At 44.4% G+C, this 15,823-nt stretch overlaps 1 protein-coding gene across 1 annotated transcript in view; it reads right to left on the bottom strand.

Annotated features, from left to right (window-relative positions):
• The window catches only part of Ipo8 (importin 8), a 54,974-nt gene extending 39,811 nt beyond the window's left edge, over positions 1-15,163 (bottom strand). The window contains exons 1-8 of the mRNA XM_042677645.1: positions 14,989-15,163; positions 8,382-8,463; positions 7,289-7,445; positions 6,470-6,628; positions 5,318-5,474; positions 4,206-4,295; positions 2,397-2,491; positions 91-175 (exon numbers count right to left, since the gene is read on the bottom strand). Coding sequence (XP_042533579.1) covers positions 91-175; positions 2,397-2,491; positions 4,206-4,295; positions 5,318-5,474; positions 6,470-6,628; positions 7,289-7,445; positions 8,382-8,463; positions 14,989-15,072 — 909 coding nt within the window. The 5' untranslated portion in view covers positions 15,073-15,163. The remainder of the gene's footprint in view (positions 1-90; positions 176-2,396; positions 2,492-4,205; positions 4,296-5,317; positions 5,475-6,469; positions 6,629-7,288; positions 7,446-8,381; positions 8,464-14,988) is intronic.
• Between the last annotated feature and the right edge of the window lie 660 nt (positions 15,164-15,823).

Here is a 15,823-nt window from a genome sequence, read left to right as displayed (position 1 = left end):
AGTAGCTAGGATTACAGGAGTGAGCTAGTGGCACCTTAATCAAAAATAGTTGTCAATTATAATCCTATTTTAAAAGTATAAGTTTATTACCTGCTGAATTCCTACAGCATAGGTTTTCAAAAAGAATTCAGAAAACTCAAAGTATTCTTTGGTGACATTTCCTGGGCTTCCATACCTTAAAATTCAAAGAAGAATCATGTCAGTGCTATAAAGTTGAAAAACAAAGGATGCTCAGCCATCAAAACATGGCCACTGAAAGATGTTTTCTACTGGGCCAGAAAACTACCACATTCCCTTCCACATAAGACACAGAATGAAGCATGCCGAGCTGTGCGGACACTGGCAACCCTTCACCTTTCAGACAAAGCGGTCACCTTCCAAACCAACAGCTGCTAAGGGATTAATAATGGAGGGCAAAAACATTCTACCTAATATGTTTCTTTTCATTAATACTTTTAACATTAAAACTGGCCAGGCACTGATAGTTCATGCATGTAATCTTAGTTATTTAGAAAGCTGAGATCTGAGGATCATGGCTCAAAGGCAGTCCCAGCAGAAAAATCTAATTAACAAGCAAAAGGCCAGAAGTGGATCTGTGGCTCAGAGGCAGAGTACTAGCCTTTGGTGAAAAAGCTAAGGAATAATGCTCAGGCTCTGAGTTCAAGCCCCAGCACTGTCATACACACAAAAAAATACATAAATGCATCCATAAATACTTTTCTTTTTTGTTGTCGTTGTTGGTTGTGGGGCCTGAACTCTGGACCCGGGCACTGTCCTTAAGCTCAAGGCTGAAGAGCTTGAGCCACAGCGCCACTTCCGGCTTTCATAAATACTTTTCTTTTTTCTTTTTTTTTTTTGGTTGGTCATGGGACCTGAACTCTGGGCCTGGGCACTGTCCCTCAGACCTTCAGGTGAAGGCTAGCGCTCTACCACTTGAGCGTCAGCCCCACTTCCAGCTTTTTCTGCTTATGTGGTGCTGAGGAATCGAACCCAGGGCCTCATGCATGCAAGGCAAGTGCTCTACCACTGAGCCACCTTCCCAGCCCATAAATACTTTTCAAGTTAAAACTGACCTTATTAAACTATATGGTTTCTTGCATAATTCCTGGATAGTTCTAAACACCTAATGTTAATTTTTTCATGTTTTTCACAGAATAGAAAGAGCCAAGTGGCTCTGTGGCTCAAATGGTAGAACACTCACCTTGAGCTGAAGAGCTCGGGGACAGCGCCAGGCCCAGAGTTCAAGCACCACTACTGACATAAACAAAACACAACTTGGGCTTGGACTGTGGCTTAGTGGTAGAGTGCTTGCCTAGCATGCATAAAGCCCTGAGTTCAATACCTCAGTACCAGCAGAAAAAGCCAGAAGTGGCTCTATAGCTCATGTGGTAGAGCACTAGCCTTAAGCACAGAGAGGCTCAGGGACAGTGCCCAGGTCCTGTAGTCAAGGCCTAGGACTGGTCAAAAAAAAAAAAATAGAAAAGAGCCAGAGAAAGCTGCCCAATTCCTTTTGACTGCAAAGGCATGAGCACATGTAAAGCGACTTTAAACAAAGGGTGACAGGAGGGGAGCAAGGAGACTGTGAGGTAGGGGGCGTTTTGAGGCTTGAACTCAGGGCCTGGGCATTATCTCTGAGCTTTTCACTCAGCACTGGTACTCTACCATTTCAGCCGTATCTCCACTTCTGGCTTGTTTTGTTGTTGTTGCTGTTAGTTATAGGGCTTGAACTCAGGGTTTAAGTACTTTTCCTGAGCTCTTTTGCTCAAGACTAGAACTCTTACCACTTTGAGCTACAATTCCACTTCCAGTTTTTGAGTGGTTGATTGGAGATAAAAGTCTCAAGGGGATATTTCTGCCTGGCTGGCTTCAAACCTCAATCTCAGATCTCAGTCTCCTGAACACCTAGGATTATAGGTGTGACCCACCGGTGCCCAGCCACTTCTAGCTTTTTGGTGATTAATTGGAGATAAGGGTCTCCAGCTCTCCTGCCTGGGCTGGCTTTAAAACGGAATCCTCAGATCTCACTCTCCCAAGTAGCTACAATACAGGTGTGCATCTTGCATAGGGTTGGCTGGTTGGCTCTTTCTTCTCTATGGTATTAAAAAGGAGGGACTGGGAAGGTGACTCAGTGGTAGAGCGTTTGCCTTGCATGCATGAGGCCCTGGGTTCGATTCTTCAGCACCACATAAGCAAAAAGAAAAAAGCCCGAAGTGGCACTGTGGCTTAGGTGGTAGAGCTCTAACCTTGAGTTGAAGAGCTGAGGGACAGTGCCCAGGCCCAGAGTCCAAGCCCCACAACCGGACCCAAAAAAAAAAAGAGGAATAATCATGTTTAGCAGACCAGCAAAGGAACTAGCCTGCTCTGTGTAATGTAGAATCACTGTAATGGAGAATTACCGTTCAAAGAGACGAGCTACAATATGCAGGGCCCACTTCTTACACTTCCACCACACCAGCTCCGGTCTGTCATCCTCATCAATTTGTAGAGTCTCCTAAAGGAGCAAAAACTCAGATTAAATAATACTAGCTACTCAGGAGGCCAAGATCTCAGGATCCAGGTTCAAAGCCAGCCTGGGCAGGAAAGTCCATGGGGCTCTTATCTCCAATCAATCAACAAAAAGCCAGAAGTTGTGACTCAAGTGGTAGAGATATAGCCTTGAACAAAAGAGCTAAGGGACTGTGCCCAGGCCCTGAGTTCAACCCCTTTACTAGCATTAAAAATAATAATAAATTGCTGGGTAGGAATTAAATAAGCACAATACATTTCATTAAACATTGCTATTAGGCACATTCATCATTCGCCACACCTCCACTTTCAGAATAAGCAGGGAAAAAAATTACTAACACCTTGGTAAGACTCTGAGATAATGAAATGGTTCTACATTTTGATCTTGGTGAAAGGGACACAAGTGTATCTTGTCCAACTTTGCTAAGCTATACCCAACATGCACGAATCCTGAATACAATCCTCAGATCCAAAAATAAAAATCTTGAACTTTTAAAATACAAGGATGTTTTGTTTTTATTTTGTCAGTTATGGGACTTGAACTAAGGGCCTGGGCACTGTCTGAGCTCTTTTGCTCAAGGCTAGCACCCTACCACTCTGAGCCACAGCTCCACTTCCGGTTTCAAGTGTTTAATTGGTGATAAAAGTCTCATGGAGACTTTTCTGCCCAGGCTGGCTTCAAACTGTGATTCTCATATTCTCATATTTCAGCCTCCTGAGTAGCTAGAACTACAGGTGTGAGCCACCAGCACCCAGTGCCCTATAGATTCTTATCTTCGATACTCAAAAGATGGAAGTAGATCTGTGGTTCAAGTGGTAGAGTGCCAGCCTTGAGCAAAAAGCCAAAGTGACAGCACCTGGGCTGAGTTTAAGCCTCCCCCAACCCCCACACAAAAGGTAAAAATTATATATATATATATATATGTTTTTAAAATAAAATAAAATGTTATTTACATAAAGAAAAAAAGAGGGCTGAGAATGTGGCTTACTGGTAGAGTGCTTGCCAGGCATGCATGAAGCCCTGGGTTTGTTTCCTCAGTACCACATAAATAGTACCACCATAAACAGAAAAAAGCTGGGAGTGGCACTGTGGCTCAAGTGGTAGAGCACTAGCCTTGAGTACAGAGAGGCTCAGGGACAGTGTCTAGGCCCTAAGTTTAAGCCCAGGACTGGCAAGAAAAGAAAAAAGGAAGGAGGGGAGGGAAGGGAAGGAGGAAACTAAATAAACACTAAGCTTTCAAAAGGATTTTTACTATTTTTAGTTATAATTATTTTTATAAATCTAAGCTTTCTAGACGTAAGTATTACGAGTTATTTCATTTTAGTTTGTCTGTTGTTTTGTTTCTGTGTGTGCTAGTACTGGGGATTGAACTCAGGGCCTTGTACTCTTGCTTGGCTTTTTCATTCAAGATTACTTGAGCCACACCTCCACTTTTAGCTTTTTGCTGGTTCCTCATACATAACAGTCTCATGGACTTTCCTGCTCAGACTGGCTTCAAACCTCAATCCTCAAATCTCAGCCTCCCAATTAGGAAGGATTAGAGGTATGAGTCACCGGCCCCTAACTGTTATTTTACTAACATTATAGTAATCTTTTCTTCTTGTTGTTGTTTAAAATAGGCTGAAATAATGCATTGGCCTATTAAAAGTACTCTAAGCCCATTTCCCCAGTTTTAATAAGAAACAGAGCTCCATCTTACAGGAGGAACAGTCCTGTCGAGAATGGTTTGGAAAATCTCCATCCACGTTGTCATGATTTGCTTATTCACCAGCTGAAGGGGCAAGGCATACTAGAAAACAGAACAGAATATAAACAACTCTTCTTCCTGTCCATCAAGATCAGTCATTTTATCTACAATGGAAAACTCAAACATATAAACAAGCCAGAATTTAAGCATGAAAATAGCAGTTTCATATGACTGAACCTAAAATTTAACTTAAAATAGATCCATAGCATATATATATATATATATATATATATATATATATACACATGTGTACTTAAAATTTAGAAATATACATGTCATGAGTTGTCTCTCTGAACGGTTTTTTCAATTTTTTTTAAATGAAATATAGCTAGATGCCAATAGCTCATGGCTGTAATCCTAGTTATTCAAGAGACTGATATGTGAGGATCAAACAAGCTGGAACAGACAAATCCAAGATACTTTTATTTCCAATTAACCAGCAAAAAGCTGGAAGTATAGCTGTGGCTCAAATGGTAGAGCACCAACCCTGAGCAGTAAAACTATGCAGAGAAAGGAAGGAAGAAAGGGAATGGAAGCAAGAGATAGAGAGCGAGGAAGGGAGGGAGAAAAAGAGAGAAGGAGAGACAGAAGGGAGAGGGAGGGAGGGAGGGAGAAGGAAGGGAAAGACAGAGGAAGGAGGGAGTGGAGGAAGAGAAAGAAAAGGGAGGAGGGAATAGTTAAAATCAAGGAAATTAAGCTACTAACCCTTTGTTAGCTTTAGTTTGGGTCAAAAGCAAAGAAATCATCAATGATTTCCCAATAAAAGAGGACTCTCTTCTTCCCCTTCCTCTTCTAGAATGATGGCCCACCTACCAGTAGGGATGCTTTAAACTGCTAAGTACAAGTTTAAGGGAAATAACGCTTGGTTCTCGATTACTCAGACTTCATACATGGAGCAAGAGCACAGAGACACTGATGGTTGTGGGAAGTTGGGTGAATTCTATGAGCCTGTTTCTCCTGAGAAATTTTTAAAAGAAATCTGTGTGAGAATATATCACAATTTTCAATAACAATTCGCTTACTGGGCACTTTTCACAGGTTAGTCTTCTGCAGTGGAAACCTACCTGAACCAGTGCATAAAAGATTTTCAGAATCTGCTTCTGTAGTAATACAGAATAATGGGAGGGATCAGGAAGAAGTTGCATAATTTGTTGCTGAATTCGTGGCAGAAATATCTGCATTGCTGCTATGAGTGGTTCTCTTTCTTCTGCTTTCTTATATCTACATGAACAATAAATAATAAAAGAAAATAAGTAATTTCTTTCCCTTTCCCCCAAAAGGCTACAACAATTAATGAAATATACAGATTATGTCTGGTGCCAGTGGCTCACACCTGTAATTCTAGCTATTTAGGAGGCTAAGATCTAAAAATCAAGGTTCAAAGCCAGCACAGGCTGTCTTTCTTTCTTTTTTTGCCAGTCCTGGGGCTTGAACTCAGGACCTGGGCACTGTCCTTGAGCTTCCTTTGCTCAAGGAGACCACTCTACCACTTGTGCCACCACACCACTTCTGGCTTTTTCTGTTCATGTGGTACTGAGGAATCGAACCCAGGGCTTCACGCATACTAGGTAAGCACTCTACCACGAAGTCACATTCCCAGCCCTGAAAGACTCCTATCTTCAAGTAACCACCAAAAGCCGGAAATGGAGCTGTAGCTTAATGGGTAGAGTGAGTGAAAAAATTAAGGAACAGCAGCTACCTCACCTCCAACCTCCAGGCCCCAAGTTCAAACCTCAGTACCTAAACTAAAAAGTTAAACTAACCCAGTCACTAGTGTGACTCATATCTGTAATCCAGGCTTCTCAGGAAGTTGAGATCTGAGGATCACAATTTGAAGCCAACCAGAGTAGACAAATCCTAGAGACTCATCTCCAACTAACAAACAAAAGCTGGAAGTGGAGGTGTGCCTCAAGTGACAGAGTATCAGCCTTAAGTAATAAAACTAAGAGTGCCCAGACCCTGAGTTCAAGCCCTAGTATACATACACACACATACACACACACACACACACACACACACACTATATATATATATACACACACACATATAATAGCTATGTAGGTAAGGAGAATAAAGTTTCTTTGAATACATGTTTAAATGTGTTAACTCTGATGGTTTCAGTCACATCATCTTGCATAGCACACCAGCAGATCCCCTTGTACTGACTTTCAGTGTCCCCCAGGGCTGTTCTCCTCAGTCAGAGAGAACCAACTTACTCATAAGTCTTCACCAGCTGATACAAACACAGCAAGCTGCCCAGCCAGCTCCCACTGCTCTGTGATTGCAAGTAGCAGTCTATCTTGTCCACCACGGCCGGCCAGTATCCAGGAAAATCATGCTTGATAATAACGCGAAGACACATAGTTAACTGCACTCTGGAAGGGGGCAGAGGGGAATGCAGTAGTTATGAATATCACATATCAAAGAGTTCTAGCATTTCCCATGAAAGTGTTCTAGCAGCCAAGAACCTGTGGCTCAGGGCTGTAAGCCTAGGCACTCGGAAGGCTGCTTGTCTGAGGATCATGATTTGAAGCCAGCCTGAGCAGAAATGTCCATGAGACTCTTAACTCTAATTAATCACCAAAAAGCCAAAAGTAGTGGAGCTGTAGTTCAAGGGGTAATGTGGAGCCTTGAGCAAAAGAAGCTCAGGGACAGTGCCCAGGCCCTGAGTTCAAACCCCAGGACACACGGACACAGACACACACACAGTATTCTGTTGCTAGGCACTGCTCAGCAATTGTTTTAACACACACACACACAGTATTCTGTTGCTGGGCACTGCTCAGCAATCGTTTTATCCAATTAACTACCAAAAAGCCAAAAGTAGAAGTATAGCTCAAATGGCAGAGTGCCAGCCTTGAACAGAAAAAAAAAAAAAAAGGGAGAATGTGAAGTTATGACTTCAAGTCCCAGTACTGGCACCAAAATAATCTAAATAAAATAAATAAAACATAACCTGAGGCTGCAGAGTAAATCACACAGATCCATCACCAGACCAGTCCCTCTTCCCAGGAGCCACCCAGAGCACGTCATACCTCACTAGATCAGGAGAGCGAATGATGCCTTCCACTATATTATCTCGAATCTGTTGCCGGTCATTTTCATGGATGTTGAATGGGAATACAGCTTCTCCGGGTGGAGGTTCTCGGTCTGGCCAATACTGCGTCACCATGTTCTTCAGGTAGATGGCAGCTATGTGATAGGGAAAATGTCCTTAGTCCATCTCTGGAGGACAGGCTAAACCCCTCAGTGTGAATGAACCTGCCATCTAGCAGACACAGAAAATCTTACAGGTGTAAATAAATGAGTTGGGAAGGGGAGTGGGTACAAATTTAAAGGTTTCACTTTGGCTAGGTGCTCAAGCCTGTAAGTTTAGTTACTCAGGAGGCTGAGATCTGAGGATCATGGTTCAAAATCAGCCCCAGCAGGAAACTTCTTGAGACTCCCCTCTCCAACTAACCAGCAAAAAGCCAAGTGATAGAGTGCCAGCTTTGAGTGTAAAAAACTAAGAGACAGCATTCAGACCCTGAGTTCAAGCCCCAGTACTGACATACACACAAAATTTTTCAATAAAAAATAAAATCAAAATAAATCCAGAAGAGCACCAGTCATACATAGTAGCTCACATTTGTAATCCCTGATATTCAGGAGGTACAGGCCAAGAAGATCAATTTGAGGCAAGCCCCAGGACCAGCAATAAATAAATAAATATAAATAAATAAATGTAATAAAACTAACGTAAAGCAAAAAGGTCTAGATATGTGACTCAGGAATAGCACTCAGACCCTGAGTTCAAGCCCCAGGACTCACACACACAACACATACACACATACATACACACACACATCCAGCCAGAAGCTGGTGACTCACACCTGTAATCTTAGCTACTCAGGATGCTGAGATCTGAGGATTATGATTTGAAAGCTGAAAGAGGAGTTGTAGCTCAAGTGGAAAAGGAAAAAAAAAACAAGCAAAAATGATAGGCTCTGAGTCAGTCCCCCAGGACTGGCATAATATTAAATAATTAATTGATACATATATAAAAAGGCAAAAACCAACTGAAGGAAAATATGTAAAATACATGAAATATATATGACAAATATATAAAAGGATTAAAAATCAACTCACCCGCCTGGCGTACTGGGAATTCCACATTGTCAGAGACTATAATCCGAAGTAAACTGGGAGCAAAATTGATAATCTTGTACGACTGAAATCACAAAGAAATGTTTTAGGAAAAAAACAATATAAATGAGCAGCTATCAGCATCTGTTACTGACTACACTACTTACACATTATAAACAAGACAACAGCAGAACAGACAAAATAGTATTAAAACCAACTGGAGACTAAGCACCTGTAAATCCTAGCTACTCAAGAGGCTGAGTATGAGAATCTCAATTCAAAGGCAGTGTGGGCAAAGTCCATGGGATTCTTTTCTCCAATTAACCAGCAAAAGCCAGAACTGGATGTGTGGCTCAAATAGTAAAGCATCAACCTTGACCAGAAAAACTAAGAGACAGTATGAGGCCCTAAGTTCAAGCCCCAGTTCTGGCACTGGCACTGACACAGTGACTCACCCCTCTCTCTCTCTCTCTCTCTCTCTCTCTCACACACACACAAAACACACACAGAGGCACCTGCAGCCAGAAAGGAACCAATACAGACAGGATATCAAAGGCACTCTAGTTTTGATTCTATCATCTTTCCTATGAATTTAATTATAATAGCATTTGTATGTATGCGCGCGTACATGTACATGTGCACACACCAGTACTGATCATTATTACTTGGCTTTTTCCCCTCAAGACTGGCATTCTACCCCATAAGCCACACTTCCACTTCTGGCTTTGTGCTGGTTAGAAATAAGAGCCTCTCCAATTTGCCTGAGCTGGCTTTGAATGAGGATCCTTGGATTTCAGCATCCTGAATAGTTAGGATCCTTGGATTTCAGCATCCTGAATAGACTGCAGGCATGAGCCACCAGAGCCCAGTTATACTAATTTATTAAAGTAAATGTTTGATTAAAAGATAAATTTGGAGAAAAGTGGCATTCTTTAAGGTATTGACCATTATACCCAAGAGCACTGTGCCCTGCAAACTTCCCTATATGCCTCAATAAAATTCTGAGTTAGGGCTGGGAAGGTAGCTAAGTGGTAGATTGTTGCCTTGCATGCATGAGGCCCTGGGTTCAATTCCTTAGCACCACATAAGCAGAAAAGGCCAGAGGTAGCACTGTGGCTGAAGTGGTAGAGTGCTAGCCTTGAGCTGAAGAGCTGAGGGACAGCACCCAAGCCTAGAGTTTAAGCCCTATGAGCAGAAAAAAAAAATCTAAATTATAATTATCCTACCTTCAGCCAGGTACCAGTGGCTCACTCCTGTAATCCTACCTGTCTTACAAGGCTAAGATCTGAATATCAAGGTTCAAAACCAACCCAGGAAGGAAAGTTCATGACACTCTTATGGTCCAATTAACCACTAAAAAGCCAGAGTGGATTTGTGGCTCAAGGGGTAGAACACCAACCTTGAGCAAAAAAACTCAAGGACAGCATCCAAGCCCTGAGTTCAAGCCCTAGTACTAACACAATATATATTATAGTAATCACAAAAACTGACTTAATTTTTTAAAGCCTTATAATCTATAAATACAAAGTATCTTTTACACTGGATGAATGCTCCTTACTTGAAAGTATCTATTTGATTTCAGCACTGATGCCACTTGCCACACTACTTTGCAACTGTTTATCATTTTCAAGAACTTAGGAAACTTTGTCTCCTTTTAACTTGCATTAAAGGAAGACTAATTTGGTCAGTTAAAACTATCAGGAACAAATTCTAATATATCTGATATGTCAAAACATTTTATTTTCACAACTCTTTTTTTCTTTTTTCTTTTTTGGGGTCCAGTTGTGGGGCCTGAACTCTGGCCTGGGTGCTGTCCCTCAGCTCTTCAGCTCAAGACTAACGCTCTACCACTTGAGCCACAGTGCCACTTCCGGCTTTTTTCTTTATGTGGTGCTGAGGAATCGAACCCAGGGCTTCATGCATGCAAGGCAAGCGCTCTACCACTGAGCTAACTTCCTAGCCCCCTCTTTTTTTCTTTTAAATGCTGGTACTGGGGCTTAAACTCACAGCCTCACAGTCTCCCTAAGCTTTTTCACTCAAGGCTATCACTCTACCACCTGAGCCACACCTCTACCTGCAGATTTTGGTAGTTATTGGCAATAAGCATCTCTTGGTCTTTCCTTTCCCAGCTAGCTTCAAATAGCGATCCTTAGATTCCAACCTCCTGAGTAGCTAGGATTACAGGTGTGAGCCACTGGCACCTGGCCCATCCAATTTCTTGTTCTCCAGGCTTCAAGCAATCCTTAGATTCCAACCTCTTGAGTAGCTAAGATTACAGGTGTAAGCCACTGGCACCTGGCCCATCCAATTTCTTGTTCTCCAGGCTTCAAGTTTCTAACAAAATAAATTGGTTCGTGTCTCAATGATTGATTGGAGATATTTACTTTGATCTGTGAAGCGTTCTGAAGAGACAGATTGGGTCCTTCATGAAATCCAGCATTTTCTGAGAATTCATATAAAGCAAAGACTGAGCTAGGCACCAATGGCACTTGAACACACATTTGCACATGTACACAGCAAAAACCTGCTGTTTCCCTATTCTCTGACTCAGTGGCCCAACTCCATGTGCTTTTCTATTCTCCAGCATATCAGGTCTGGGGCAAAGACTTTTGTAGAATCTACTAGTTCCTTTGTTCAGAAAAGGTCACTATTGACAACCTAACATCTGAGTATCTGCCACAGTACAACACCGCTGTTTATAAGTCATAGCATGCCACCTCAGGCTTTATTCAGTATTATCCTGAATTCAGGACATACCTGAAATTATATCACTTACTTGTCCACATGCCCCATTAACAGGTAAGCAAGCTCCATGTTTTCTGCTTTTTGTTTTTGTTTTTCAAGTACTAGAGCTTGAAATCAGGGTCTGGGTGTTCTCCCTTAGCTTTTTCATTCAAGATTAGCACACTACTGCTTGAGCCACAGTTCTATTTCTGGCTTTTTCCTGGCTGACTGGAGATAAAGAGTTTCATGGACTTTTCTATCCAGGCTTGCTATGAACCTCAATCCTTAGATCTCAGCCTCCTGAGTAGCTATAATTACAGGTGCAAACCACTGGCTCCTGGCTTGAGAACACAATCTTTTGTCTATAATACAACTTGGCAAACGGATTCATTATCCTCATAAACAAAATGTCTTCAAGAACTGAGGGTGTTCAATTCTAAAGCACTTGCCTAGCACACATGAATGATTGGGTTTAATACCCAACACTTAAAGAAAAAAAGACTTGTACAGCAAGAAAAATAGGAATTCCAAAACTTGGCCATAAAAGGTGATCACTTATTCCTTATTGGTACATGTGGAAACTGATTTATTAAAAGACAGCTATTGCTGGGCATCTAGGACAAATCCATAATCCCAGCACTAAGGAAACAGATAAGAGAATTTCAAGTTTGAGATCTTTCTAGTGAGATCCTCTTTCAAAAAAAGAGAAGCCACCAGGTGCTGGAGTACATGTCTGTAATCCTAGCTACCTAAAAGAATGAGATCTGAGGATCACAGTTCAAAGCCAGCCCAAGCAGAAAAGCTCATGAGACTCTTATCTCCAATAAACCATCAAAAACCTCGAAGCAGAGATGTGGCTCAAGTGATAGAGTACCAGCATTGAGCAAAAAAAAAAAAAGCCAAGTTAGAGCTTACACGCCCAAGTCCAAGCCCCAGGCCTGGCGCTCATGCACACACATGTACACGTACATGTATACACACAGAGTGTATAGGATTCATTCTTGATATTTTGAGGAAAAAGTCAAACAGAATTCCCAAGTGACAGTCACTTGTGAAAAAAACATGTTGACCTGGAAATACAGAGAACTTATCTTTCACAGAACAGGCTATGAAGCTGAGAGCTGAAGAAACTTGCTTCTCTGAAAGCCATGCAAAGATCAGTCAGTACACTGAAAAAGCTGTCCCATTTCCTGGGCAAAGAATATTTGCTGAGAGAAAAAATACATAAATAAATACACTAAAATAAATAGTCTGGGTGCTAGGGGTACAGCTCAGTGGTAAAGTACCTCCCTAGAATGTGCCTAACCCTGGAGTTGATCTCCATCACTGCAATCAATTAGTAAGTAAATAAATGAAATATAAAAGAACTGGACTATAACTGTTTTTGGTGTGTATACTGGAAGTGGAACTTGAACTCGGAGCCTCATGCTCTTGCTCAGCTTTTTCTGAACAAGACTGACAGTCTACCACGTGAGCCAAACCTCTACTTCCAGCATTTTTGGTGGTTAATTCTCCAATAAGAGCCGGGCGCTGATGGCTCACACCTGTAATCCTAGCTACTCAAGAGGCTGAGATCTGAGGATAGCAGTTTGAAGCCAGCCTGGGCAGGAAATTCCAATAGACTCTAATCTCCAACAACTACTCAGAAAAAGCTGGAAGTGATACTGTAGCTCACATGGTAGAGTGCTCTCCTTAAACAAAAGAAACTCAGGAACAGAGCCCATGCCCAGAGTTCAAGCCCTACAAGGGCGGGGAGGGAGAGTCTCTGGACTTTGGGCTTTTCTGCCAAGCTGGTTCTGAACCTGGATCATCAGTAGCTGGGATTACAGGTGTCAGCCACTGCTGCCTGTCTAGACCATAACTGCTTATAGGAGGCATCTACTCATTTATTTGAAAAAACAGGAAGATATTTTGGTAGTAAAGAATCAGAATACACACCCCAATATCATATCTATAGTCTAGAGTGGAAGGTTAAGTGGCATTTCATTTTAGTCTTCTGCTTACAATTACTAAAAACTTGGTGAATGCACATTACAATACAAAGAGCATTCTGTATAACATAAAGAGTGGCATAGCAACAAGTTACTTTGGTAGATTGATTGACTGACTGTAGTCCTGAGGATGAGAGGATGAACCCAGGACTTTGTGCATGTACAGACCAGGATTCTAGGCTGCAGGAGAGACGGTCTGTGATAAAGCATATAAATATGGGCAAACAACAGGAATAGATTTGGACTAAAATACATCTCCTAGTACTTCCAGCTTTCTCATCTACCTCTCCTACTTTTACAACATCTCCTGATGTATCAGATACAAAGCAAGGTTGGGCAGAAAAGAGGCCAGAAAGTAATGACATCAAAGATAGGTTCCTGATGAACAGGATCAAAGAGATTAGCAACTTCAGCCTAAGGAGAAGATCACAAACAGGCCAACTCTCTCTTCAAATGGTACATCACATGTTCAGCTTTCTTTCTCTCTTCTCCTTTCTTTCGACTTCTTTCCTTCCTCCCCCCCACCCTTCTTTTTTTTTTTTTTGGTTGGTCGTGAGGCCTGAACTCTGGGCTTGGGCGTGGTCCCTCAGCTCTTCAGCTCAAGACTAGCGTTCTACCACTTGGGCCATAGCACCGGCTTTTTCTGCTTATGTGGTGCTGAGGAATTGAACCCAGGGCCTCATGCATGCAAGGCAAGCACTCTACCACTGAGCCACCTTCTCAGCCACCCTCTCTCCCTCCCTCCCTCCCTCCCTCCCTATGTGTGGTTGTACTAGGGCTTGAACTCAAGGACCTGGGAGCTTTCCCTTAGCTTTTTCCCACTCAAGACTATTACTCTACCACTTGAGCCACAAGTCCCCCCCCCCCTCCCCATATATATACATGTATGTATATATATGTATGTATCTCTTGCGAATCCTGGATTCACATCTACTTTGAACTCCACAGATTCACACGGCGAACTGATCTGAAGTCAACTCAAACAAAAAACAATCCTGCCAGGTGCTACTGCTTCACATCTATCATCCTAGCTACTCAGGAGGCTGAGATCTGAGGATGGACATTTGAAGCAAGCGGGGTAGCCAAATCCTGGAAACTCCTCGTTCTCCAAGCAACTAGCAAAAAGCCAGGAGTGAAGCTGTGGGCTCAAGTGGCAGAGCACTATCCTTGACCAAAAAAGCCAAGTAAGAGCAGGAGGTCTTGAGTTCAAACCCCAGTATCCGCAAAGACCAAAAAAAAAAAAAAAAAAAAGAATGATGAGGATAATGCTTGGAACCAAATCAAGGCTGGTTTGAACGCAAGAGAAGTCTTTTACATTTTGGCATTTAAAAGAAATTCCACCAAACACACCTGACTTAATTTGTCTTTGGAAAGGCCCAGGGCAGCTGGCTGCTCTTCCCGGAGCAGCTTCCAACAGCGCTGCCCAGCTCCGGTAGAACGGTCCCCGGTGTCAAAGCTGTCCTGCCAACCCCACCCACGCAGGCTAAGGGTAGGCTCGGCCACGGCAGCACCTGGGTGGTGGCTGGGTCTGGGGCCGAGCGTGCTCGGGTTTGAATACGCCCTGACGCCCGTGCGGCCCCCGAGCTGAGGTGCAGGGAAGGAAAAGAAATCCATCTCCGTTCCTAACCCCCGAAAACGCCAGCAAGGTGGCAGCCGCTTCTGGACGCGTCCGGAACAGGCTGCAAGGACCTCCCGAAGAGGCGGCGGCTGGGGCCAACAGGTGCCGCCGGCAGCTCGCCCAGGTCCCGGGCCGCGGGGGGCCCGCGGGGGGCCCGCGGGGGGCCCCGCAGGCCCGGGGCGACCGGAGGGCGGGGCGCGGCGCCCCGGAAGGAGGGCGAGCCCGCCCGCGCCGGGGCCCCTCCGGCCGCCAGTCGCGCGCCGCGGCCGCCCCTCACCTGGTTGAGCTCGTTCTCGGCCGCGATCCGGAGCTTCGGGTCGATGGTGCCCTTGAGCGCCTGAATGATCCGGTTGAGGTCCATGGCCCCGGCTGGGGGCTCCACAGCCCCCGGGCGCGCTAGGCCAGACTGCAGCTGTAGTTCTTCTCCGGACCCTCGCCGCCGCCGCCGCCGCCTCCCCCCCGCGCCCCCTGGCTCGCCTCAACCCGCACCCCCGCCGCCGCCGCCACCTGCAGCCACTGGCTGCGCCACACCGGCTCCGCGCCCCCGGGCCTCCCGCTGTCCCCCCCACAACGCGCTCTCCATTCACCCTTTTACGACGGCCAGGGGGAGGCGGGAGAAGAGGAGGAAGCCACACCTGCTTTACGGCGGTCTCTGACCCGCCCCCTCCCCGCCCCGCCCCACCTCCCGGGCGTCAGGCGGTGAGCCGCTCCCGCAGGAGGCCGCCATGACGCCGTACGGAAATCCAAAGGCCGCCGAAGTCCTACAGGAAGCTGCCATGTTCTTGTACGGAAAGCGTCCTCCCGCCGCTTCCTTCTAACTAGCACTACCTCCAAATTAAGCACATCTACGGGGAGGGACACTTTTAAGTCAGCTGAGAACTGTTTGGGCATCCAAACCGAGTCTGTTCCAGGAGAAAGCGCTGAGAACTTTTAGTCATAGAGCCTATTGAGGAAGAGCATGAGGATCAGGAAGCCGCAAGGAGGCTGAGACCTGAGGAGCAGGTTCAAAGCCACCCTGAGCAAGAAAGTCCCTGAGACTCTTATCTCCAGTTAACCAAGAAAAAGGCCAGAAGGGGCGCTGTGGCTCAAGTGGTGGAGCGCTCGCCTTGAGC

Source organism: Dipodomys spectabilis, unplaced genomic scaffold (assembly GCF_019054845.1).
Source record: "Dipodomys spectabilis isolate Male_0828 unplaced genomic scaffold, ASM1905484v1 ptg000039l, whole genome shotgun sequence".
In the NCBI taxonomy this organism is placed as follows: domain Eukaryota; kingdom Metazoa; phylum Chordata; class Mammalia; order Rodentia; family Heteromyidae; genus Dipodomys; species Dipodomys spectabilis.
The sequence above is the reverse complement of the archived record's forward strand: the minus strand, read 5'-3'. Positions and strand labels throughout refer to the sequence as shown.